This window comes from Mandrillus leucophaeus, unplaced genomic scaffold (assembly GCF_000951045.1).
Source record: "Mandrillus leucophaeus isolate KB7577 unplaced genomic scaffold, Mleu.le_1.0 Scaffold501, whole genome shotgun sequence".
In the NCBI taxonomy this organism is placed as follows: domain Eukaryota; kingdom Metazoa; phylum Chordata; class Mammalia; order Primates; family Cercopithecidae; genus Mandrillus; species Mandrillus leucophaeus.
In genome coordinates, this window is record NW_012105377.1 from 451553 (window position 1) to 479388 (window position 27836).

Below are 27836 nucleotides of genomic sequence, written 5' to 3' on the forward strand. Positions count from 1 at the left end.
GGAAAGTTCATGGTTCTTACAAATTAGCAGGACCTGTGCAAGCCCACTCGCTTTTGCCAAAAGAAGCCACAATAGTTGTTTCCATGCAGACTTGCCCCTCATTTTCCTTTTCTCCGACATCTGCTCTCTAAATTACAAATATCTGCCTATAGCAACAACCGGAGTTCCAAGGAAAACAAATCAAAAGGAAATAAGAGAAAACAGTGGACTCTGAACATATTAGGAGATGTAAGAGCATCTTCCAAAGAACAGGAAGACAACCCAGGAATGACTCCTTCCTTTTAAGGACCAGGAAACTGTGGCCCAGCGAGGTTCCAGGACTTTCTTGAGAGCACGTGTTTAACCAGGGGCTGAATCAGGACTAGAACCAAGCTCCCTAAACTCCTGATACGCTGCTTTTCCCCTGAGGGTAGGAGCTCATCAACTCAGTTCCCACCTTGGGTATATTTTTAAACTCTGGCCCTGAGAGCCATGGAAGAAAGAGTAAGTGACCCCATTAATGATCCACAGTTGGTTGATCTCACAGCAAATCACTATCAGGTCGCTTGTACTAAAAACTGGAGAGGCAAGATAGGGTCATGTGGAAGGGGTCTGGGGTGTGTCTCACTTCCTTTGCCTGTGGATGGGAAACAGTACTCAAGGGAAGTAGTGCTGGTGAGAGGAGAGAAGGCAGAGATGGTCCCTTCTCTTCTTAAGTGATACCTGTGCTGAAAGGCTGCTAGCCCGGAGGTTTTTTTACAGAGTGCCACACGTAATGCAGGTGACAGTGGCACCATGCCTCATTTTCAATTTCAGACCCTTCCAGAAGTCCTGGGAATTCAAACATTGAATATCTCTTAAAATATTTCACAGAATATACAGCATAATTCATTTCATGATATCATAGACTCTTCCTCAGAATCAGACGGGCTCTCCAGATCTGCCTAAATCCATAGCATTTCCAAGGAGGCCTCAGGAACATTAAAGAACATGAAACATTAAAGACCTAGGAAAAGCTTGCCAGAGCATCTTGTTCATCCTGTGCTTTCAAACACACTGATTCCTCTCTAAGCCCTGCAAGGATGGGGACTACTCCCTCCCATGGGAACGAATCCGTTGTGTTACAAACCCTAAATGTGGGCGTTTGTCTAGGTGACTTAAACCAAAGTCCCCTCTGCAACGCTTTAATTTCATTTCCTTTGCTCTGTTCCTCACCCACAATGGGGAAGAGCTGGTTGCCATCACCCACAGGTGAATCTTTAAGACACCTGAAGTCGGAGAACTTGGCCACAATTCCGTAAGAACTCCCTTTGTTAACATATTGAAGAATTTCTTACCAAATTAGCCATTGCTATTCACCTGTCACTTCTCCTTTCTTTTATGATGGGGGTAGGGGAAACCACAAGATGACTACGTTCATGTTTATGCTGAATAAAACCTATTGAAAATTCAGAGAGAAGGAAAAGTGCACACAGCCAACCCCGGTTCATTACTTGCCAAACCAGGAAGGAAGAGCAAACTAGGAGAGGGCTTGTTCGTTTACAGGACGCTGTAAAACTGGGAAAGGGAGAGTGACTATTTGCATAAATTCAGTTAAAAATAACTTTTTGGAATCTTGCTGCATTTTTGCCTGAATTACACGATTAAGAACGTATTGAGATTAAAATCACTTTTCACTTATTTAAGGAGCAGCTGTCAGCAGCACTTTGAGCAAATGAACTTGGGTTCTGAGGACTTGAAGCTTGAAAAATGATGTTAGGGAAGCTTATCCACCGATCCTGAAACATTTCTTGTAGCCACTACATACCCAGAAGTAGATTTGGTGGCCACTGCTCATAACGATCTGATTTCTTCTGGCCAGAAGCTGCAAATGAAATGACATGTTATGGACAAAGAACTCCATGATCTCTGAAAGGAAATAGAAGTGCCTTCTGGACTGGTTCAATGATCACATTCTATTTAACTCTTCTGTTCATCAGTTCTTTCAGTTGCTGCCTTCTGTGGTACAGCCTTCCTTTCTAGACTGGATTATCCTGGAGGCCTGGTTTGGTATTAGACATTCTCTGCCATGTGCCTCTAATTACTTTCATTCCTCTGTTCTGACCTTTTCTCATTATCTCCTTTTAGAGAAGGCCTCTCTCTCTCTCTCTCTCTCTCTCACACACACACACACACACACACACACAGAGGAATGAGCTCGTTTATACCAACTTATGGGTCCTGAATTGATTTCGTTTCCCCCAAGGAAAAAATATCTGGAAATGTGCCTGTAGACTCCCATGGTGCTGTATATTCTGTAATATTGCCTTATGGTAGGGAATTAAATGCATCATTTCTGCACAGAGTTTTTATTTTGTTAAAGGTAAACTCAGAAAAAGGTGACTTCTTCAGTCTTACTTTGTCTTACAAACAGCTGGATGACGTCTTGATTCAATAGTACGGACTTTGGCTGGGTGCACTTGGGCTCATTAGTGAATATTATCTTTTTATGAAATGTTTCATTAAACAGCTAAGTCCACAAGTGTTCCCAAGATATATAACTCTCAAGAAAAAAAGAAATGATTTGCCAAGTAAAGAACTATGATTTATGGTAGTTAGCTGTTACACTCAGGATCTTATTGGGCTTTGTTTTGAAAAATTATTACCACAATGGTTCTGTAGAATTTAGGAGTATAACCAGCACCATTTGGCACGTTTATGACAATAGGGTTCTGGTTTTCTTAACTCCACAGTTACATGTTGGCAGCATTTCAAATTCTTGGCACAGATGTTTAAGTGAATTTAAAGAAGAAACATTAAAAACAAAACATCAGGCAGTTTGAGTGTCCAAATGTAAGCAGAAGCATTATTTTCTTAACATGAAGTCAGCATGCGCATAAAACCATCAATTTGCTAATAGATGAAATGGGAAGCATGAAAACCACTTGCAAAGGGCTTTTAGATTTTCTTTTCACTGAATGCAGTATCACTTTTCTAGAAGCATCTACTTACATCTATCAAATGAGACCCAAATTTATGTGAGCCTTTTCTCTGGAGACAAGTTAGTTTCTGGAGCATGAATGACTAAGCACACAGACTTGTTCTCATCACGCGGGGCCACAGGGCCATACCACCGAGATCCCTGGCTCTCACACTAACAATGCTCAGATTCTGGGAAAGTAGCTTTCTGGAAACTTGTTTTAAATGCACAAGTAGGCCAGGTGCAGTGGCTCATGCACGTAATACCAGCAATTTGGGAGGCCGAAGCAGGAGGATTGCTTAAGTCCAGGAGTTGGAGACCAACCTGGGCAACGTAGTGAGACTGTCTCTACAACAAACAAAATTAGCTGGGCCTGGGGGCGCGCATCTGTAGTCCCAGTTACTCGGAGGATGAGGTAGGAGGATGGCTTAAGCCTGGGAGATAAAGGCCGTAGTGAGACATCATCATTCCCCTGCACTCCAGCCTGGGTGGCAGAGCAAAACCTTGTCTCGAAAAAAAAAAAAGGCCAAGTGGCAAATAGCAAATGTACTTACATGTCTTACATGTGAAGGAGTAAACATGGGCTGTAGGGCACTCCCCATGGCCTGCCCAGAGGAAGCTACTGAAGCTGCTGTCATCAATGGGCAGTGTTCCCCGACCCAGCTTCCCAGGGCCCCACACCCGTAAGTGGGCTGAGTCTCCACACACGCACACAGACTGGCACAAGCTAGCAGGGCCTTTCTGGAAGTGATCCAAGTCCTCCTTATCTCCTCACCACTCCATGTCCATTGAGAAAATAAAATGTAAAAGTTCACAAAGCAAACAAATCGTCTCCCACTTACTGGCTGATGCTTGAAATGCCTCCTTTAGGGAACATCTTTATAGTTCATGAAGAAAAATCTTAGTTATGAGAGACCGATCGATGCTGTCAGATCGCGCAGATATATACTCCTGGAAGGAGCTGGGGGAGATCAGGGCATCCCAGAGGGTGCTGCTGAAGCAGAACCGGGGTGGGTGCAAGGGAGAGGCAAATTGTATTGCGTTCAAAATTTGGTCTGGTGCCATCTGTACAGTATGCAGATGTCGCTCACTGACCCTTCACTCAAGACACTAGACAAAGATTGGTAAAGCATGAACATTTATATTTAATTTACATTTTGACAATTTGCACATAAATAACATTGTAAACCAGTATGTAAACATAAGAGAGTTTGTTGTTCTAGCAAAGTAAAAAGCCAAACTTTGGTCAGTTTTAACTTTGAGTAGAGGAAAAAAACAAAACCACCATTGATTGTGGGCTCAACATTCACATGTAAGAGGCAGAAAAAAGAAGGATGGATGGTGAGAGAAGCCGGAAGTCTTTATAAAAATTCTCACTATGGGAAAGCACAAAAGGAGACAAAGAACAAACGAGTAGTTGCGAATCAAAAGTGTTTGGTCTAATGTCAATGAGATCCTTTGGTTTACCTTCAATTAAGGACTGTGTTTAATCAAACACTGATACATAAAAAAACTGTCAGTCTTGCTAGTTACAGAAGACCAGTAAGGCTCTTGGGTTTCCCTGGATTATTCGAAATTTGTTCTCTTCTGCAGGTGAACATTAGTTGATGTGAACAAAATGTCAAATACAATTATAAAATAGATTGAAGAGTGATGTATCAGTATTTCGTAAGGAGGGAAAGAGAAAAGTTACAGTGGTAAAGTCAGTTTTTTATTTCTGTGACTTGGGTGTGACCACATAATCATAAGGTGGCAAAAAAAAAAAAAAAACAAAGCCGTCTTAGAGGGTCCTTAATACTAAAAACTGATGTATCTCTTCCTCCCTGGTTGTTTTGCGGCCCCCACCACTGCACCAAGGTTTTAGGGTCTCTTACAGTAGGCAAGGGGTGCCCAAGCATACTGATGTGATCGTGAGGCCACCAACTATTAAGCAAAGTCTCAGAAACGATTTTTCTTTTTTTTGCCCTTAGAAAAAGTAGATCTTTTACATGGCTTGGCTCACAATTTAAGTGGTTATAAATATATATACATATGATATAGTGGTATAAATAGATTTATAAATATACATCATTTTTTGCTACACTTTGAACACCAACATGTAATCTTTGGGCTTAGCAGAATAAAAGATAGAATGACACAAAGTCTATCTTGCTGGAGCACATTTACTTGGTTTCTCCTCTAGAGAAGCAAATCATTAGATAAGACATCATTTCCTGCATTACTGGACACACTCAATGAGGTAACTGTTGTTGAACAACTTTGCAATGCCCTTTCATCTTCCATTAAATTAACCATAAAATGTAAAAACACAAATACTGAGGAAAATCTGAGTTTTACAGAAAAAAATACAATTGATGTGTTGGGGATAGGAATGTTCATTACCCGCTTTTACCCCAAGATGACTAGAATACCCGTTTTTTGTTGATTGTGTGTTTGCTTTTAAAGTGTGGCCTGAGCCTATCTACCGCAAATCCTTCCTGGTAGAGCACCATGTCTGTGCAATTTTGACATTAAAAAAAAAAAAAAAAAAGCAACAAAAACCAACAACAGAACACCACCCAGACTCAAGTCCCAAACCTCACACATACAAAGCCACCTGTGCTTTGGGGAAAATTTTGCAGTGGTTTTAAAACATGGCAATTTGTCTTTTTCACATTTTCTGATAATACAATGGATGTAAAAGTCATATGGCTGCTCTGAATGGCCATAGGACTCGGGGGGTGGGCAGGGCGGTGGGAGGATTCTGCTCTTTTGGAGAGAGAGACAGGTTGGTAAAGCCTTCCCGTCACCCTTCTGGTAAAATTGTGGCTGGGGGAAAAACATGAACTATCAACAAAAATAGACAAGATTCCCTTTCTTGTTTCTTCTACTTAAGTTATTCTTGGGTAATTCTGCACACATACCCTCAAGTTATGGACAATGCTGTTCAAATGATAGGATCCCAGGAATGAACACATCAACTGTCTAACATTGGCAATTACCCAAACCTCATTTTCAAACCATTATTAGAGAGAGAGGTTGACTGAAGTCATATATTTGTTTAACTAAATCTTAGGTACTTATACAGATGTGCAGAAATTATCTACAAAGAATGGCCACAAGACAAAAATACATTTATACTCAAATTACAAGGAATCTTTCCAGTCATTGTAAACTTTTTTAATTATTGCTTTCTGAATGATAAATTGTGTAATAAATTATGAAGTATTATCATTGAAAAAATAATTATGACTAGGCAATAGTCTTAGTAATGGAAGGCTATGCAAACGTATCCACACAAATATTCAAAATACACAGGGGCAAATATATAGACACAGGTGTAAATAAGTATACATAATATGTGTGTGTGTGTGTGTATGTATATATATATATATATATGGCCTTTGCCTTGTTCATGCCCTGAGATTTCAGTAACTTTGGAGTTCCTTCTTTAATTCCAGGGGTGAGGGGAAACCATTTGCTGTTGAGAGAGCTTTGCTGAGCTGGAATTATGTACAAGCAACTTCCTATAGGCACCCTGACTCACCAAGTCATAACTTAAGAAACAAAACAAGTGTTTTCTGAAAATCTTAAGGATCCATTGGTTCGACTGTTTCTTGTTTGACCTTTACAGGTACCAGAGGTAGTGGGTTGCTGGGAGGCAACTTCATGAGGGGTAGATCTGATGACTCATAAAGGCTGCACCCTGAGGAGAGGAGTCCATTCCCCATGTTTCTTTGCAAAGACACTTTCAGGCCAATTTCTTCTTTCTCTTTTCTGACCACGGCCAGAATTTCCTTCTCCACTACAGAGATCACACTAATGTCATCCTCCACGTCCTCGAGCCGGTCAGCATTGTCGCTGATGTCAAACTTCTCGATTTCTTCATTGATTCGGGTCAGATCTTCCAAGGGCAGCCCGGGCGCCGGGGCTGCAGCGCAGTTCCCTTTCAGGTGAACCTTGAGGCTACAGAGATGGATGTAGTTCTTGTGGCACTGGGAGCACTTGTGGGGCCGCTCTCGAGTGTGCAGACGCTTGTGCAGTTTCAGGTGCACAAACTGGGTGAACTTGGCAGGGCACACCTTGCATTGGTACGGTTTCTCTCCAGAATGGAGTCGCAGGTGGGTCTTGAGATTGCTGGTGCTGCTAAATCGCTTGTGGCAGACCTACAGTGTAGGGGAGAGAGACAGTAGGGAAGGGAGACAGGAAGGCCAGAAGATTAAGAGCTGCCAATTGGAGGGGCAGGCTTACAGGCCAACGCCCAGCAACCTGGGAGGTGAGAAGCCTCCTTGTGGCACCTCCAGTGTGGTATTAAGCAAACAGGGGGATGTGGGCACACGGCACACGAGTGGCTGTTTATTTCCCCTACCATTTTCCCACCCACTGGAAGCTGGCTGTGTCATCTCAGGTCATCAGCAGATACAGAGCACTGGGGAGGCCCATAGTGCCATCAGCCCGGGATAAGGCAGAATCTGGTGTTGGCTTTAACTACGGGCTATATAGGACATGGGAGGGTGACTCACAGACATTTTCTACAAAGGTCAGAAGGTCTACCCAGAAAATACTGCGCACCTGGCATTCATGTGGCTTTTCTCCCGTGTGTACCAGGTAGTGTTTCTGTAGGTGGGCGAGCTGAGTAAAGCCCTTGTTGCAAGTCTGACATTTGAAAGGCCGTTCTCCACTGTGCACTCTCAGGTGGACCTGGGAAGAAGCCACATGTGTTAGCTCTGCTCTCAAGCTGGCTCTGAGACCTAACATTTCTGCTCAAAGACTCAAGTGTTGATGATGCAAATATCTTAAGAAAAGCATCAAGACAGTCTCAAAAAGAAAAAATCTTCATGTTTTCAGAATGGTGCTTTTCTTAAACTAAAAGCACAAAAATCACAGGCTAGCAGGGTTTCACCTAATCTTCTAGTCCAAACCCCTAATGTTTTTATTATTCAGAAGCAAATCAGGAGAAGGGAAGTCACTTGTCCAAAGTCAAAGAGCTAGAAGTGGCAAAAGCCAGGCAGAATCCATACCCACTATTCCCAACCTGGGGCTCATACGACTGCAAATGCAATCGATACCCCGTGGAAAGCAAGCTAAACACAAACACAAGCATGCACTCACAGCCCCTCCGACTGCTCTCTCTCAAGGCCTACCTTCAGATTGGAGAGCTGGCCGAAAGTCTTGGCGCAAACGTTGCATTCGTACTTGATCTTGCCATTCTGCTTCTTCAGCGGGTAGGGAAGGGTCTTGTAGCCGGTCATGTTTCTTTTGTTTTTAATGAGATTCATGGCTTCGTCGCTGCTGGGGGCTGCCATAGCTGCTGAGGTAGCTTTGGGCTGCACCACATGTTCTGCCGTGGCGGCTGTTCCCGCCGTGGGAGACCCGCTTGTGGGGCTACAGGCCTTGTCCTTCATGCTGGCGGCGGCCCCGGTAAGGGAGAAGGCACTGTGGGGCGCCGGGACAAGCACCTCCCTGGGATGCTCCGGCTGGAGCAACCTCCGGGCTCCATCTGAAGGTAGCGAGCTCGGGAGAGAAGTGGGGTTGAGCATGGGGTGGGGCAGGCTGCCCCCACCGAGGAGATTGCTGTAGACAGGGCACAGCCTCGGGAAGAGGCCGAAGTTGTTGATGCCATTCATGCTGCTCACAGCGCTCAGGCCATTACAATTCATGCCGTAGGGGGGCAGGAGGAACTTGGGGTAGTGAGCATTGTAGGAGGGGATGAAAGCTGGCGGGAGGTGGGGCAGGGGTGCGTAGCCAGGGTAGGAGCCCAAACCTTCCGTGCCGTAGGGCGCGTTCAAGTAAGCGTAGGAGTCCCGGTGCTCTTGAGAGCCGGGGCCCACAGGGGACACCGTATTCCCGGGGCTGCTGTGAGGGCTAGAGCTCTTGAGGCTTTGGTCCGGGCTGCTTCTTGCAGAGGGGCTTGGAGTGGTGGAGGACGGAATGGGGGAGCGAGTGATGTACGTGGGTCTCTCCATCCCGTAGGCCAGGGAAGCTTTCAAAAAGTCTTCCGGCAGAGGGGCCCGGATAGGGTAAACGACCCGAGGGTAGAAGGGCATTTCGGGGCTCCCATGTCTTCTAAAGTCATCGAGGTCCTTTTCTGACGTGAGGGGTGAAATGTTCGAACGGTAGAGGTCCTTTCCTTTGGAGGGGTTGGAGTCCAGTTTTAGGATTTCTTTGACGCTGTGCTCTCTCTTTGGGACATTCTTTGGGCAGAGTTCATTTTTCTCAGTGCTCGGCTGCTTGAGATTGCTCTGTGTTTGTGCTGAAGTAAAGAAAACGGGGCGATTACACAGCGGGCTAGAGAGAACTGAAACAAAATTGCCAAAGTTGCTCCTCCTTCTCGAGAAAACCTGAGTACCAGCTAGCGACACAATTGCCACAGATCTGGCTTCCAACGCGCTCTCATTCTAGAGGGCTCTGGGCCACTCACTCAAAAGTGCAGTTCCATTTCCTCCTCAGCAAAATGGGGACAATGGCAGCACGGACAGAACAAACAGCAGCCTTGGGTAATTCTGTTTTCATTAGTACAGACCTTATGATAGAAAACTGCTGTTTAAGCTGGAGTAAAATAGCCTATGCCAGATGCGGTGGCTCACGCCTGTAATCCCAGCACTTTGGGAGGCCGAGGCAGGCGGATCACCTGAGGTCGGAAGTTCGAGACTAGACTGACCAACATGGAGAAACCCCATCTCTACTAAAAATACAAAATTAGCTGGGCGCGGTGGTGCATGCCTGTAATCCCAGCTACTTGGGAGGCTGAGGCAGAAGAATCGCTTGAACTCAGGAGGCGGAGGTTGTGGTGAGCCAAGACTGTGCCATTGCACTCTAGACTGGGCAACAAGAGTGAGAAACTCTGTCTCAAAAAAAAAAAAAAAAAAAAAAAGATAGCTTCCATTTTAATGGAGTGGAAAAATACTGGGGTGGGGACCCTGTCATAGGTTAATAAAAGTCTTTCTGATGTTCATGGTTTACCTAAAGGAAATCAGCACACCCTGAGAACTAAATGTGAAAGATTAAGACTCATTTCAAGTAATACACAGTCATCAATTTTCACCTCTACTCTTGTTGAATACGAATTTGATAAAGCCCTGTTCAAACTGCCTATGCCAAGGAGCTTAGCGAAGTGAATGCCACCCTTCCTCGCAATGTGCAGACAGCATTTCACCAAGGCTCGGTCTGGTCTAGCCAGGATTCCAGCAGTGCTGGCCCCTGGAGTCACAAGGCGTGACAGTCACCTCTGCCAAACCACAATAGGTACTTCCTGAGCCAGTTCAATTACTTAGCGCACCCAAGAAAACAGAACAGGCTAAGAGGAAAGCACTTATTCCCAAAGACGGCACGTTATTACTTGGTAAAGATACTATTTAGGATCAGCAGCAATGAGGACAGTTCTAGACCTTCCCTGCCACAGCCAGCCTTGTGTCCTCGCCACACAATAAATGATGCCTTCAGGAAAACACCCATCTGAGCAGGGAAAAGTGAAAATTCCCTGCTCAGCCTTGCCTGGAAACCAAAAGTAAAACATATGATGTTTAGTTTGAGCTCTGATTATTGGAGGACAGTCACTCAAGTCAGGACACCTGCCCTAGGAACGCACCAAAGGCATCAGCCGTTGTCCATGTGTGGAGATGCCTTCAGAGGCAGCAAGTCTGGGGGATTGCGCTGAAGCCTTTGTGCAAATATCCTTCATCGTCTGAAAAATGTCCCTGCTTGATTAGTTGAGAAAGAACTCCAGGCTTGCTATCTGATAGGTCTAGAAATGAACTCTGTGAAACTCCAGAACTGAACCCTTCAAATGTATTCTCTAGGCTGACTGGCTTGAGGGATTCCAATTTGAGAGCCCCTTAGAGAATGTTATCTCCTGCCAGCTGTTATCAGTTCCTCCTGGGCGAGCCTGAAGCCCCAGAATAAACACAGAGAACACTGCTATCAGGCAAGATGCTGATGGGGGGCCGAGATGGAAAGCTTGCTGAGGGAGAGGGATTTCTGAAGCCACTAAACTAAAATAAATATCTCCTTATCAGGCCAATATCGGTCTTTCAGTGAGGCCCAGCAGGCAGGAAGTTCTAATTGTCACTTTTGTTTTTTAAAGCTAAAATGGTAAAGGATGAGAAAGACAACTAAGCTTGAAAACTGATAGGCAAGGCATCTCACAGCCACAGGAAGGAATTTTATGAAGGTGAAAAAGAATGATTTGGAAACATCTATATAGGGTCAAATTCATAATGATTTTTAAAAACGATGCCACTCGAATAAAATGAAAATACAAAAAACTTTATCCTCATGACTTTGAGCCATTTTTAGGTGGCAAATTATGTATCTAAGTTTCATATTTTTTCCAGTGGCTTTCATACTCCCTTGGTTCTATAATTTAACAAATAATAAGCATAAATTTGCAATAAGCATCAAGTTTCAGTCCATTCGTGGCAGTGCCCCTCACATTTAGCCAGGCGTTCTTCTTAAGCACCTTACTATAATTTGAATATTGAACTGATAGGAAACTTACGATTGGGTCAACAGAAAAGTCAGAATTTTAAACTTTCTATGCAAAATGCTTAGCCCAGTGCCCAGTATATAGTAAACTCACAATAAATGTTTGCTATCTCTAATGCCTTCGGAAAAATAGATTGCATCTTATTCTAAAAGAACATCCAGAGTGACATGTTAGCCTCCCTAAGATGCTCTACAGGTGGAAACTAGGAAGTCCATATACAGTAAAGGTGCATTTTAAAAAATCATCCTTCAGCAGCTGAGTAATCAGTGGAGCTAGTGTCATTTCTGACTCTCCCACTCAGCAGCAGCTTGAGTTAACATGAAAAAGAAAATCAAGATCTGTTTTTGTTCTGAAATCTTAAATGGCTGTAGGCGGACGGAGTCATTTCAAGAGTGAACTGCTTCTGAAGACTCCGAATGGCTTAATTATGCCGACTCACATTTTCGATCTATAATAAGAACCCCAAGACTATAAGAAAGAACCTAGAAGTTCTGCAGTAGGCAAAACAAAGTCTCTTTTAACTGAAACTGAGAAAGCAGATGAACATTTAGAAGTCTATAATTTGGTCAACTGTTTTCTAGATGGGTTAGTTAGATAGACAGAAAAAAAATACCCCCCCCCCCAATTTGGGAGGGGTAGGGGTTTCAAACTTATTAGTTCTTTTATTCCTTTTCCTTTGTTTTTAGAAAAATGCCAGTTTGTGATTTCTGGCTACTTGCTTTTCTTTCCTTTGGTTTGTTGCAAATCCCTTCTTCTCCAAACTCTACCGCCTGAACCATCACTGCCATTTAAGCCCTCATGGAGATTCTTGCACCACCTCTATTGTGCTTTAAGCACAGAAACCAACACAATTCATTTGGAGACACAATCTACCTATTAGGCCTGATGAAATAGTGGAAATTTTCCTGATCACAGTCTCAATCATCAGCTGCCACGCCTAAGACAACTGGTTTCACAATTGGCAGCAGGAATCTTGTTTTAATGTGACTGGTTATTGTTAACTCTCATTCTTTACTATGAATATTGGACAATGAAATGTGCTTAAAAATGCTAAACCACCATTTAGAAAAAATTCTGCCACAATAAAAGGGGACATACTGCATAAATAAAAAGGGATAAATAAAAGGTGTCATTTCACAGTATATATGAGAGTTGCTTCTGAACACAAAGGAGAAGCACTTGAACCTTAAAATACTGTGCAAAGTCTTTCCTTGAGGAATAAAAATGCCAGGCCTTTAAACCCTTCCCTTGATTGGCACAGGGTGCGGGAAACATGCAAAAAAGTTTCTTGGTGGTTGGTGCAAAGTCACTGGGGTAGGTAACCTCAAATGAACTGTTTAAAGAAAAGCAAAAATCAAAAGACTTTCCTCTGAATCCATGAATGATTAAACTCAAGGAATGTAGGGAGACTCTTAAGAGGAAGTGGCTCACTATGTTAAGAAAGCCAGGAGGGAGCTGTGCGCTTCTCCTGAGATGCCCAGCTGGAAAATGAGCTCCCCAAAAATGCTGCTGTGCCTGTGCATTTGTCTTTTGTTACTAGGTCCTCAGCACTGGGCCTGGTACACACAGATGCCAAAACAACCGAACGGCTCCTGGGAGGTTCAGCCCCAGGGATATGACAGAGTGTCCAGAGTCTCAGGGAGTGCTGAAGAGAGATGAGGGAAAAGAACTGCCACCTTTTTAGTCAGTACCTGATTAGACCCATCAAGCTGGAGCTGGGGAACTGCGAGCCAGTTCTTTTCCTGAAGCTCAAGGGTAACCTGTTGTGTAAGGACCCCAAACACATGTCTTAAAACGGGATCCTACGGGGGAGGTCCTGGTGCTTTTATAGCCCCAGATTTTCAGAAAACTGCGAACACAATCTTAAGGGAGATCAAGTAAAATGAAGTGTGGACTGAATACCAAATAACCATACAGCTGGATTATATATGACTAGGGTAAGTACTTGGTTTGCTCGTTGGTCCTAAAATCAAAGTCAAAATTCCAATTTATGTTAACATTGACATTTATTCCAAATGTCTCAAAGGTGAAAATGAGAACTAAAACAATTTAGCCTTCCGATAAAGCAAACGGACAGTATATCAATAATTGGTAAACCTGGGTAAAGGTAACTGGAAATTCTTTGTCTTTTTCTCGAAATGTTTTCTTAAGTTTGAAATGATATCAAAACAAAAAGTTATAAAAACTTCAGCATCTAGTCTTAACTTCTAAACCAAAAGGAACTAATTTTTAAAACTGCTAATAAGACTTAGTGGTCTAACCAACAACACACAAGCATAGTTACAGCAGAGGTTAGAATCTTATGACAATTCTTCAATTGCTCACAGACACCACTTGAGAATGACTAAAATGACGCAGCCCTCTGCAGAGAGAGGTCATGACAGCAATTTTAACCCAATAAAAGAAGTAAAAGCATAGAAACCTCAGGAATTGAAAATTTGTTAAGATAAGGTGATAGGTGGCTACTATAATACTGATCAAGAGATCAGATAGTTTTTTACTGTAAGGAAGGAAGCTAAGATATAAAATCTTTACGGTTATTCACTTAGAATAATACTGAAAAATTATGACGAAGTTTTTCTAGCAATGATCTTACAATGTTCCACATCAGATCCTAACTGTATATTCAAATGTACATCTATAAATGTTCTGATGTAGTCTAAGTCCTGACAAACTACCACAGATGAGGGCTATACCTTGCATACGCAGCATGTCTGGACCAATCCCTGCAATTCTCCCAGCTGCTTTTGGATAAATTAGAATTGGACATGTATTTCTTCCTGTAACATTCTGAATTCAAAACTCAAGGTAGCTCTTCTCATATATATATATATATATATATATATTTTTTTTGTTTCATGATCAAGTTTCATAATAGTTAATAGGGACTCAAAAAATGTTTTTCCTCTTCCTAGTCCCTAGCTTAAGCCACCTACTTCATCCAACACATGACCAAGCAGTGTAATTAAACAACATGTTATTAGTTCACAGGGGCAGAACTGACATTACTGGCATTTTTAATTTTTTTTCTTCTGTAATCCACTTACTGAGATTCATCATTGTCAGCTCTCCGGGATAAGGGTAGTGAAGCCTTTCTGCAAAGTCCCGACAATACCACACAAGAAGTTCCTGGTTGGCAGGGATGGGCTTAATGGTGTAGAAGTAGATGTTCATCCCGTTCTGACACGCAGCCAGGTTTTGCTCCCGGGGAGAGTGCGCTGGATTCACATAGCGCATCCAGTTGCTTTTCTCTTCATTAAAGCCATCAATGAAGTGGTGAAGCTCCCCTCTGGAATAGATCTGTCCGAAAGAGAAGACAGGCATGTAAAAGGAAGTCAACCCCAAAGCTCCCCAGCACCTCTCCGGCACCTCTCAGAATAAACACAGCCGGTACCGTGTGTGATTTCTGATCCCCTACTGCCTAGTTAGAAAAAGAATCAAATCAGTTTAGCCAGAATCGTCTTGAATCAGCAGAAATCAGGACGGAAACAGGTAAGGCACACTTTGTCAGTTACCTTTTCCATTTCAGTTTTATCGTCTTTTCATGTTCGGGAAAATAACAGAAAAATGAAACACAAATGTTCATTTAAGGAGCTGCCTCAAACCGATTAACCCACCACAGAGTACTACTTTTGCTATTGCAGTGAATGGCAAATGGGCGATGCTACTGACTTCAGTTCCGATTATGCTGACTTTTAGTGCTTTGAGTCACTGGGTAGAAGACCAAGCCGGCTGACGACGTCAAACTGAGTCTCAGCTTTTTCTATGGCCTCTGTACTCGCCGTTTCCTACACCCCCGCCCAAGGCTTCAACTATGCAAACATCCTCCACCCCCAACCCTCCAAGTCCTAAAGTAACACTTGTTCATATGAATACTTGGAACCTTGCCTTTTTGTGGAAACACTGGGTGGGGCAAAGGTGAACTTCACCTGCCATAACAAAGTGAATACTGGGGCAGCAGCCAGAATCTGACAGTCTATTACTGAGAAGTCACTTTTCCTCTTGATAAACATGTCCAGACTTGCACTTTCCTTTTAATTCAAACGAGGGAAGAGGGAACCCCTTATCTGGGAGGAGGCTGGCTAAAACACCACACACAGAGCCATAGGCATGTGTTTTTGGAAAAAGAACAGGAAGAAAGTATGTTGTTCCTTAAAGGCAACGCAGAATGAAGAATTCGAAGTTTGTCCTAGAGTAATACTACTTCTGGTTAACAGATGCACTCACGATACTTGGCAAAGAGGCAGAGGAAGAAGAAAAATTAAAATGTACACTCTTACTGAAACTATCAACACACTCCTTATCCTTCCACACAGAGTTTTTTCTCTCTCCCTCTTTTTAGGAGGTACCACCTTTACTTTAGACTTTAAGAAATGCCCTTATACATACACAATCAGTCAATACCTAGTGTGATCTGCGACTTGCAGTCTCCAAGCAGTAGTAAGGCACTGTTCGTAGCAGGAATTTTGCGCTCACCGGACAGCAGGTTATTGCTTTTCCTTACTCACGTACCGACTGTGCTAGTCTACAGATAGTTTCTGTATTTCGTTCAAACGTTATCAGAAATAAAAAGGAACTCTGTCCCTTTAACACAGGCGGTAAACACCAGAATCACTTTCTTTTAAGAGTAACTTCCTGTAAATTGTGAAGGGGGAAATACATGTGGCTTCATCAAAGCAGCTTGTGAGAGCTTTTGCGGTGTGTTTTGTTAAGAGAAAATGGAACAAGGCTGGGTGAATTCTGCTATCAAGAGGGGTTTTCAAGTTTGTTTACTCTGATGTGCAAACTTCCAGGAACATGGGGTTCCATCGCTCTTGCACTCTTCGCTGGGGCGGAAACTGCTTTCTAAAGCTACGGGTATGTTGATTCCAGTTAGCCTTCCTCGGACTGCAATTTACTGTATCCTCATTTAAAAACAGCAATGTCGATGCCGTGAAGCCACTCACACACAATAAAATACAATAAGGCATACGTAAAATGAACACCGTTTCCTACCACCTTCCTGAACTTCCATATATTATCTAGTAGATTAAAATGTGCTGATTCATAGTACAGTTACAAGAAATGTCACTGGTTTCTCAACTTGAACATCCCTTCTTTGGCTGTGTAATTTGCATGAAACTTTTTCTTTCCTCACAACAGATGTTCATATTCCTGCCAGCAAAACCGGGATGTTCTACAATATCCTTTGCATGTGAAAGACTGATTCAAATAAATCCTCCCAAGGAAAGCCTTTCAGTTACTTATACTGAATCTTTAAATGAAACAGGGAACTGGACAGTGAGGGGAGATTTTTAGGTGTTTCTTGCCTTTTCTCAAAATAATCATACATTAATGAGACTTATGCTGGATTGTCTTAATTCAGACCTTTAACTCCAAGAACTATGCACCTTTATGGCTCACTTCTGAGAAGACTTTATTGACAATAAAGGCAAAAATGCACTCATGGTTCCACCATTATAAGTCAGGTGATTAATGTATTTTAAGCAGGAATAATTATTAAATAAAAATTGCGAGCACATGATTCTTAGTGAATATGCAACTACCCTCTTTTGCTTGGGAGATAGTAAGATACATTTCTAAAAATGCAAAACTTCCTGGATTAAGAATATTGTTTCTTAGGAATAGCTTCTTGCCCGAACGATAATTGTTCTAGGCAAAAATACCAGCTAAAGCAAGCATAGCAATTTTGGTTATCATGCAGCTGTTTCTTTTTAAAGAATTCAAATAATGTACATTTCATGTAAGTATGCACAAAAACGCTTACTAAATTTAAATAACCATATCTTTATCTTCTGAGGAAACGAAGTATCCCTGAGACATCTATGGGAAGAAGGAAAGCAATCTGTCTTTTTTCTGTTCACTGCTAATCTAGTCTTTTATTCAAGGATTCCATCTAATTAGTTCACCTCTGGGGGCCTTTCTAACCCTAATATAGCAAAGGAAATTGTACTGGCTGGATCTTTTGGTTGGATTCTATAGGAAAGCTCATCATCTTGCATGACTGTTAAGCATTTTCCTTATGCTATGAGATAATTAACCTATTGTCAAATGGAATCGTTTACGGTGCACATGTATTTAAATAGGACTAGTTCTGTGGTCCTCCATTCCCCTCAACCCATCTTCCAGCTATCCTTTCTTAATGGCATTTACTTTTAAGGTAATTCATTTGTGTCATTCCTGGCTGGGCGTGGTGGCTCCTACCTGTAATTCCAGCACTTTGGGAGGCCGAGGCAGGCGGATCACGAGGTCAAGAGATCGAGACCATCATGGCCAACATGGTGGAACCCCATCTCTATTAAAAATACAAAAATTAACTGGGCATGGTGGCAAGCACCTGTAGTCCCAGCTACTTGGGAGGCTGAGGCAGGATAATCGCTTGAACCCAGGAGGCAGAGGTTGCAGTGAGCCGAGATCGCACCACTGCACTCCAGCCTGGTGACAGAGTGAGATTCCGTCTCAAAAAAAAAAAAAGAAGAAAAAAAAAGATAATTCATTTGTGATAACTCTTCCATTCAATTAAAGTCAGCAAGAAATCAAAAAGGGGTGAAATCTAAGGTGTGGTGACTCATTACTACTTCCTTGCAGAGAAATGCAAATGAACCTATCCTTAAAGCAAGCAACAAACTGTTTCTTTTCATTACAAAGCTCTAATGAATTGCAAAAATCAAGATTCACATATAGCCCATATCTCCATCACTAACCACCTACAGGCCAAACATTTAATCGGTTTCATCACACTTGTTCAGAATTCCCTGTGTCCATGGGGATGCCGGATACTTATGGGTGAGCCCCAGCATTTCTCAGCACGGGATGAGAAAGGAGGTGAGCCACCCAGCTCTTTTAGCTCCATTTTTTCCTAACATTTAATGGATCTGAAGAAATTTCCCTTACTTACCCTCCAAAAATATTTCCTGTTGGCGTTCTTGGGAACTGTGTCATTGGTGTAGATTTCACCTATTAGGGGTCCAAAACGTGTGCCCTTTGGTATGTATTCTTTACTCATCACTCCAATAACCTAAACAGGAAAAAACACAGGAAACAATTACTTTAACTGTAAAATGTTAACCAATCTTTCAATTAAATAAATTGGACTGTCAAGTGGTAATACAACTAACAATGATAAAATTTTGATAAGTAGAACAGACATTAATAATGCCTACATAATTAACAAGTTTCACCATAGGAGACCATCTTTTAAAGTCTGAGATCATAAGCAAATACTCAACCAAGCATTAAAACAGTCTAGGGGATTACTGTCTGGTAATAAAGGATCCTTTATTTTTATCATGACTTTTTATACTAGAACAGAGAAGACTGCCATTCTCTTTTAGAATGAGAATAAGACACTACAGAATTAGATGGTCAAGATTAGATCATTTCAGCCTGTTTCTAGTTTCCTATTTCTCATTCTCCCTCAAACCATAAGCATAGTGTGCTTGAGGGGAATAAAATAGTTTTGACCTCAGAAACCAAAATAATGTTCTTTGGTTGTTCCATAACAGCCTAAGGAACCAGAAACCAAATGTATTATGTTTTTTTCATTCCAGATGAGGGGTGTGTGTGTGTGTGTGTGTGTGTGTGTGTGTGTGTGTGTTTTCATAGCTTGTATATTCTCTTTAATAAGAGATCTTTCAAGTAACTTTGTTCTTCTCTGGTCTTCTACTTTGTTCTCGAGTCTTCTACTCAAGAGTGGTCATAGGCCCTCCTGTGTGTGTGTGTTTTAAAGACAAGGTCTCCCTCTGTCACCCAGGCTGGAATGCAGTGACTTGATCTTAGCTCACTGCAGCCTAGACCTCCCGGGATCAAGCGATCCTCCCACCTCAGCCTCCTGAGTAGCTGGGACTACAGGCATGCACCATCACGCCCAGCTAATTTTTGTTGTTGTTGAGAAGGGTGGTCTCACCATGTTGCCCAGCCTTGTCTCAAAACTCCTGGACTCAAGCGATACTCCCACCTCGGCCTCCCAAAGTGCTGAGATTACAGGCTGAGCCACCATGCCTGGCCAAAAGCCCTCCTTTGAAACTGAGTTTATACTGAGGAAAGCTGTAGGTTCTAAGATCTGAGGAAATGACCTCAGACTGGATGCATCACATATTTTAACTTTGTAGGGCCTTGCTAAAGAAACATGTTAACTATACCAGTTCCTCCTTAATAATACATTTCTCTTTGAGAGGGTAAATCACCAACCATGAATCAGGAAGCAATTCGTCACTATTCAATAGAACTCCTCTGCGAGTAGTCCTTTACAACAGTTTGCAGTCACAGTTTTGTTTTGGTTTTTATTCTCTCGCTTTCCTATTTTTATTTTCTTCTCATTCAAGACAGCCTACCAATCACTTGACTGAATTCTTTACTAAAATGGACCAAGGAGGAGGGAGTGGTAATAGATGATAATGTTTATTTTCCAGTTTTTATATCCCCAGTAGCTCCTGTGCATTCATGTACCTGAAATGGTAGACTCAAATATGTGACTCCATCAATGCACACAGATTGTTCACAGTGGAATCTACTATTCTGGTTACAATATACACCAGTTCCTCATTAAGTCTCATCAATAATTTAAACCTCTATTTAAATAGATATGGCACACCTACGTGCCTGTGACAGACTAGCTTTTCTCATTTAAGTGTCTCATCAGCCAATGATTTTTTTTTTCTGAAACAATTTAGTATTCAATATACAAATCAATGAAGCATACTCAGACTGGAAAGAGAAAAAAAGAAAATTTTCCTACACCTAACACAAGTTGAAACAAGAGTGTTATTTTTGGTCCTTTATGAATTTCTGTCAGAGAGCTGAAAAAAGCAGATGTTCATTTCATCCTCCTCCTCTGCCTTCATTTACATCTATCTGCCCTTTTAATCACCGTTTGTCATTATTGGTATTTGTTGGCAGTAAAACTACTGGGGACAAGAGTATCTCAGAGCAGTCTTGAGATATAAATATATATATATCTAAAGCTTTAGTAGACTTATTCAGAGGCTCATTGTTTTGGACATATTATAAAATCTAATTAATTTGGAAAATTCATGGAATTGAATTCTATGACATGCAAATCATTTGATATTCATATTTCAGTGATTATTCCGTAATATTAGAATGACAAACAGGAAAAACAAATCATGCCATTTGTTGGTGAGCCAATAATTAGCAGTTGATATTTTCAACATATCAACTTTACAGCAGTAATTTTAAGAAAGGCACTCAACTGGTTCATCAACTTTGTTTTAAATTATAGTCTCTGACAGATGATGTCTTGGGAGTCACAGCTTGATTACCAACAAGGAGCACTACACTGAGGTCGTGGTTCTTCTTCCAAATTGCCATTCTTTTACAGAATGGGCCTCTAGGTTTTCAGTTATCAATCTTACACACATTTTCTTGTGCCCAAAAAGAAGTCAGCTAGAAAGCATAAGCTACCCAATACCTTTTTGAGCACAATTATGGACTCGTCACTAGTGAGCTATAAAGCAGCACCGGAAGTAGCTCTTGCCATCTCTAACCTTACAAACACAATTCAACAGGCCAGACAGGAGAACAATTAAAAAGAAAAGGCTCTGTGGTGGAAGAGAGGTCTACGATAATCCTCAAACCCCAGACAAATTAAAGAGCTTCAATATTAGGTTATCATTAGGAAAGGGACAGAGCCCTAATATTTTAAATTTCAATTACATACAGTGCTATAGGGCACATAGAAACTCACAGCTATAGATAGATACAAAATCATAAAATTTCAAAACTGGAAGGTGCTTACAAACCACCTATATCCATTCTAAGTCTAGCATTCTAATACACAATAAACATCTTCATCTCAAATGCACGTCTGAGACATTATTCACAGACGCCATAAAAGTTGAAACTCTAAGACTATTGTGCTTGTCCAGGTAACTTTGGAGGGGGAATAGGAATCAGGACTGTTTTTAAAGGGAAGTGAAAAACCAAGTACTAAGTCTCCCTCTGGTCCTAGAAAGATCCAGAATGTGTATCTTAGACTACCCATCTCCCTGACCCATAGTTTGTAACAGTCTGTCTTTGAACCAAGCAAATATTAAGAAGGAACCTGGTGTGTGCCTTAAACTTCATAGTGCTAAAAAGACAAAGAATGTGTTCACCTAACTCAGGAAGGAAACTTCACTGGAACTGACCAGGGTCCTAAAGAATTACTGCTGGGGACGGGCCGTTGTGTGCCTTCTATAAACGAACAGCGAGAGGACACTGGGCTTCAATACCTCCCTGCTTCACCTGCTCCTACAGAAGCTCTTTATGTGCAGGGCAGACCCCTCCACCACTTGAGCAGATTTGTCTCTGTCCGTGGCCTCAGTTACAGAACACGCCCTGCCATCCACAGCTTCCAGACAAAACACAGGGCTTCTTTTTAGTTTTACACAATGAAGGAGATTTTACAGTTTAGGATGGGTTGAGTTGCAGTGCTTAATGGAAGTCTGATAACAAGAACAATATAGGTTTTTTTTTTTTCCCCCCTGCAAATTCCTTTTTTAGAGTATGCAAACAGACACACACAGCAGTGGGTTTGAAGCAGAAACAGTATCCAAGTCTAAATGTCATCTGATCATCCTCTCCCCAAATTACATTAAGATCATTTAAATTACTAGCTATCTCTTTTCCCTCCCCGAATCCCACTCTGTAAGAATGACTCGTTAGATTATAATTCTGTTTTGACCATATGAATGTTTGTCTTGAGAGGATTGGAACTCAGTAGTGACCAAGACCTTCAGCCTGCAATCACCATACTTTTATTTTATTTTATTTTATTTTATTTATTTAGAAACAGGGTTTCACTCTTGTTGCCTGTGCTGGAGTGCAATGGCATGATCTCAGCTCACTCCACCTCCCACGTTCAAGTGATTCTCCTACTTCAGCCTCCCAGGTAGCTGGGATTACAGGCACCTGCCACCATGCCTGGCTAATTTTTGTATTTTTAGTGGAGATTGGATTTCACCATGTTGGCTAGACTGGTCTTGAACTTCTGACCTCAGGTGATCTGCCCTCCTCAGCCTCCCAAAGTGCTGGGATTACAGGCATGAGCCACCACACCCAGCAATCACCCCATTTTTAAAAGGAGTGAAGTGAACAAAGTTGTTTGAAGAAGGTTTCCTTCTTCATTATCTTTTTATTAAAGGAAACACGGTGATGCCTTGGTACATCATTTCTCAAATAAAAGGCAGTATGAAGAGGGAATTGCATGTTATGGTTAGATACTTTTTACAGATGGCTTGAGTTAATAATGGACTTCGATCGGAATGGACACCAAGGGAGTCCTCACGATCTGTCTGATGTTTATCAGCCACAATACAGGGAGGTTAGACTCAAAGAGCCACGGTGCCTCTTGAGTGCAAGCAGTCTCAACCGAGGGCAGAAACTCTACAGGGCAACACTTCTGAAATATAAATGCTTGAACTGATTTTTCTGTAGTCAAGTAGTCATAAGAGATTATTTCAGGAGGACATGGGGAAAACCCCCATAAAAGAATAACCCATCAGTTTAAAACATTTTCAAAGTTTTGAATAGTAGGTCTATATTTGATTTTAGTTCTGGAAATAGGAAGTAAGAACAGTTTCATTAAAGGTGCTGAATGATTCTAAACCCAATCTAAAAATGAGGGTCAAGATCAGAAATATGATTTGTATGTTTTGTTTTAACCAAAAAAAAAAAAAAAGGTGCTGACACATTGTACAAATTCATAATGAAAAATGGTCTTGTAAAAAAAAAATTCCCCAGTATGTCAGCACAGTAGTACATATTGTAACATCTTTTGCTATTTAAATGAAAACATTTAAAGAAGGGCAAGATTAATAAGTCAGATAAAAAGTACATATAGAAAGACTCTTCCTATTTCAATGGCTCATGGAACTTAAAGAACTAACTGAATAAAGATAATGTAAACATTTCATTAGTCCTTAATGTTGCTGTCCTGGAACTGGTTTGCAGCTATCCTACCCTTAATGGCTCAACTCCACCATCTTCTTTCACCTTCTAAAGGGAGCTGTCCTTTCCCAAAGTTCAAAAACAAAGGAGAGAAACAGAAAAACAGGTACAAATTCCAGAGTAAGCTTAAGACAGTATTACATTCAAGCTTACTCCTTGCTTGACTTTATGATTAGGTTTTAAAGATATACTATCCTCTATTCAAGTGCTTCAGTTAAATGCAAGATAGGGAAATAGGATAAGAGAACCCTGACCTCTTAGCTTAGTTTCAAAGGACCCTCTTCAGGAACACAGGCACTGTCTGTTTTTTTGTTGCTTAATATATTGAAATAGGAAGTTCTACATTCAGAGGAAAAAAAAAAACACAAAATAGCTTAAGGATTGGTCTGAAATATGTTAAGATGATAACTAAAACCACAGTGACACCAAGAGGGGCTAGCGTAGCATAATCGAGAAGCACTCATTGGAGAAGTCAGAAGAACTCTGCTTCAAGTCCCAGAGCTGGCTTTGCCTATATGCCTTTGGGTAAGTGACTATCTTTCTGAACCTTGAACTAAAATGGTCTAAGAGCATTACTTGACTTAGCTATGATTTTAAAGGAGAATGATGGAAATTGAAAAACTTAAGCTAAGAGCTGAACTAAGGATAAGAACATTACAGAATTAAAAGGCAAAGATGACCCACAGAATGGAAATTTTTATTTCAGTCCCAAAGGGCTGGACAGGGCAACACGGCACAAATGAATCTGGTCAAACTTGATATGGGGAAAAAACACACTACACCTTTTAAAGCCATCGTCAAACCTTATATACCCAAACAAATTCTACATTCATTCCAAGGCCACATATTGAGAGACTTTCTATTAAGAAGAGCATTACTTTCAGAAAGAGGTATAATTAAGGCTGACCTGTGGGGTTAAATTTTTTGGTAACATTCACGTACAACTAGAATTTAAATTTTATTTTTTATAAAATCTGCCTCCATTCACCCAGCAGCGGGGGAAAAAAGAAAGACTGAGCATCGTAGCTCTATTTAATTTTAGACAGCTGTGTCTCCCCCTCACCAAAAACACTGGACTCAGACACACAAACAGGAAAGAGACAAAGAGTTTCCCAGTCTCCCGGATTGCTTCAAATAATATTCCTTAGGGAAGGGGGAAAGTGAATTGACATGGCTGTAAGCAACAGTCCCAGTACCAAATTCTGGATTCCTAGGGCCAATCATCCCCTTTCCCTACTTTCTGAAGGAAGTAATAGAACTGACAGTGCTCTGTGCTCATGGTGGTATGGGGAGCCTGCTGAGGGGTCATTTCATCCAACGCAACCCAGTAGTAGACTAGTAAGTACAGCTATAGTAAGCCAAATTCTGAAAACAAGAGGTGGTTCTGCAAGTTATTTCACAGCTGAACAGCACGCCTAGCTATAAGCTTTATATAAAGGTAAACACACATCAGTTGCTCATTCCAAGTTTGGGTTTTCATCCCCTTTGAAACAACAAAGAGTGTACCCACTTCAGAGGCCAATAAGGAATTGGCCTGTCAGCCCAGCCCCAGCAAAGGAGCTGCTGCAGATAAACACTGGTTAGCTCTGAAGTCATCCGGACAGAGGACACTTTTACATGACCCCCTTTCTCGGCTTATACCATCACTTCACTTCATAAACACGTCAAAGTTTTGAGAATAATTTTAGAAACCCAGCTAATAAAGCTGGCTCGTTAAAAAGAATAAAGCCAACTAATTACCAAAGACAGACAAAAGAATCATTAAAACTGTTTTTTCTAAGAAAATGTTTTCTCCCTTAAGAGATATTATACAACAGGGGCACTAGGGCCAGTGGGCCCAGAGCTTTCTTGAAGTTCACTGATAATTTCACCCACCCTATGCTGCAAATTGCTTTTCTGAGACGTGTCAATTTGCCAAAATATTTAACTGTTTACTAATTAGTATGGAACAGTTGAAGGCTGGAGGAAATAAGAAGGAAATGGTTTAGGGAAAGAGAAAGAAAGCAATGCAAGGATTGAATCAAGCAATCAATTATTTACTGATACTTATAGATTCTCAGAGGTTTTCAGAGATAATACAAGGCCTCAAGGGTTAGTAGGGAGATTTGGCGCCAGGTCCCCAATCTTCTTCGTCAATAAACCAGAGGCTTACCTCTCTGCTGTTGGTGGCATACTTGAAAAGCAGATTCCTTGGTAAGGATGCCTCCGCCTGAACCGAAGTCCCGCCATCAGCACCAGAATCCCAGGGGTGGTCGTTCACAATGTATGTACACTTCTCTTCAAACTCAGCCTCTGTCCACAGAGTCATATCCGCATCCTCCATGTCCATTTTCATGGTCCCCTTGGTCCCCTCTGCCAATCCCTGAAACCTCACAGTGCTGGAGCTACACTTGGGGGCAGCCTGGAAGAGAAGGGAAAGGCCTTTAATCCCCATTGTCCCGCCGTTCCTGTGGCTCCCTCTGAGAGGCTATGACTAATACAGTAGTCTGAAGACTTTAAAAGCAGATGCAGAGTGCTTGGTACAGTTGAGTAAGAGCCAAAAAGCCGTATAAAGTAAACTGCCTTGAAAAGAAACAAGGTTTTAAAATGCTACTCTAAAAAAAAAAAGAATGTGGCAACCTCACTGTGGGGAAAAGGAAAAAAAAATCACCTCTGAACAATCCCTGGCTTTACCTCTCACGGCAGAAAAATGTTCTGGGCACACAGTTCAGTGTCCCAGAATGCCTGGGGTCATGGCCGCCAGACCCTCGACACTGTGGAAAAGCTGCCTCAGAAAAGTGTCACAAACAAGGAGAGGAAGAGGAAGGAGCTCTGTCTGCCTCTGAATGAAGCTAAAAATGGAAAGCGCGTGTGGTGCAGGAGCGGAACCCAGCCTGCCTTTTCCAAATGGGGAAGACTGAACTTTCCCACCAGCTCCCAACGCAAAACAACTTTCAAAACAACTGCCTCCTCCCTCTGCTGCGAGCTCTCTTTCATCCTCTCACATGGAAGACTGAAAAGGGTTGCATCCTGCCAGCATCACTGAGCTACGGCCTCTTAGAAATCACTTGGACCACAGGAAAAGAGGAGGAAAAATGGGTGAAGGGGAAAACAGCCTGCAGTGTCTTCTGACTTGCAAGCATCTCACACCAAATTGAAAAGGCAAAAACAAAACATAAAACTGTTCACTAAAATTCCCTGGAGAGAATTCCTTTAGGAGCCCTCAGCTACAAATAGCACTTTCCATTTAAATCTGAAAGTGTATGAATTCCCAGAAGTCACTGATGTACTACAGTTTACTGTAACTAAAGTTCTAACAAATTTAGAAGACTTGGAGGACAAGCTCTGCTTCCACTTGTACATTGATGAGGATAGTCCCCCAAATCCTCCCTCACACTCAGAAAAGTGTTTTCCAAAGGCCAAAAAAGGTAAACAACTTCTGTAAGGGCTTTCTCATATAGACGTGTTTGATAAAAATGAGGAATATGGGTATCATTTCCATGTAAGAATGTGTACTTGTTAAAATGTAAACATAACATTCTGTGGAAGTCCTTCAAGGAGGTTTTTACATTCTTCCACTTAAATAGGATGCTCTTAAAAAAAAAAAGTTGGATGCAAAGTTGTTTTTCCCTGTTATGATTTAAGCAAACCTGCTTATTTTTATTTAGTTCCAACATGTAGAGCCATGATGCCAAATACATGTTAAAAATAAAATAAAATTGAAAACTTCAGCCAACCCGGAATAGTTTGACGAGTGTGAGCTGGAACCACTACTGAAATTTCAATGAATTGGCAATTATGTCTAGAATTGAAAGGGTTAATGATTCATAAGGAAAGTCTCACAAATGTTTGACAGCACTAAGTGCACTAAAGCAGAAGCATGTTTCTACTGCGACATCAGCAAAAAATAAATAAATAAATAAATAAATAATAATAATAATAAAGGAAAAGAAAAGAAAGTTTTCAGGTCAATTTCAGAATTAAAAAAAAAATTTCAAGTTCCTTACCAAGGTCGTACCCACACGTTTTTCCAAGCAAATATCCAACATCTGAGAAAAGTCTCGCTCATCTCTACCCAGTCCACATTCTCCCCGCGTCCCCCGCCGGGCTGAGCCGTACAGACGCGCACCTCGGCGGTCCCTCCTCGCTTCGTTCGGCCGCCCGGGCGCCCGCGTCCCAGCTCCGGGCGGACAGGTGCCGCGCTCGCTGCTCTTGCCTCTCCGCAACACTGGAGGGCCGAGTGTCACGGCAGCACTTTGTCTGTGTTAACCGTCTGGCTTCCCCTCCCTGCTTAAGATTTCCTTAGCCACTCGGCTGCGCGAAGTGGGGGCGTGGCCAACGTGGCCAACACCACCTGGCCGAGCCCAGGGCTTTCCCCCAGATTGCGAGCACAGCCGCCGAGAGCTTCCTCTCTTCGCATGTGTATTTCAACATTGACTTGGAATCTTCTTACTTCCCTTTGAAGGCACTTAACCTCAACGCTTACTTGGGCTCTATTGTATTCTA

The 27836-nt window shown here is 41.9% G+C and overlaps 1 protein-coding gene across 3 annotated transcripts; it reads right to left on the reverse strand.

The window, feature by feature from the left end:
* Positions 1-4059: 4059 nt before the first annotated feature.
* PRDM1 (PR domain containing 1, with ZNF domain) lies at positions 4060-27613 on the reverse strand. 3 transcript variants are annotated; one of them, XM_011996078.1, is made up of 7 exons: positions 27338-27613; positions 25504-25752; positions 18301-18420; positions 14450-14702; positions 8062-9170; positions 7490-7618; positions 4060-7083 (listed from the first exon to the last, which is right to left on the reverse strand). In XM_011996078.1, exons 1-7 carry the CDS (start codon positions 27377-27379, stop codon positions 6508-6510), a joined length of 2478 nt encoding a protein of 825 aa, XP_011851468.1. In that variant the 5' UTR covers positions 27380-27613; the 3' UTR covers positions 4060-6507. The 3 variants fall into 3 exon arrangements, with proteins under 3 accessions (XP_011851468.1, XP_011851470.1, XP_011851469.1); XM_011996079.1 differs by having other exon boundaries at positions 6082-7083; positions 27460-27613; XM_011996080.1 differs by lacking the exons at positions 18301-18420; positions 25504-25752; positions 27338-27613 and adding an exon at positions 14918-15150.
* Between the last annotated feature and the right edge of the window lie 223 nt (positions 27614-27836).

Excerpts from the sequence above, each read along its gene's own strand:
- PRDM1 (XM_011996078.1), bottom strand. The coding sequence starts at position 27,379 with ATGTTGGATATTTGCTTGGAAAAACGTGTGGGTACGACCTTG. Across the intron at positions 14,703-18,300 it reads ACAGGAAATATTTTTGGAGG|ATCTATTCCAGAGGGGAGCT; the intron begins GTAAGTAAGGGA and ends TCTTTCGGACAG. Across the intron at positions 7,619-8,061 it reads GCCAGCTCTCCAATCTGAAG|GTCCACCTGAGAGTGCACAG; the intron begins GTAGGCCTTGAG and ends GCTTCTTCCCAG.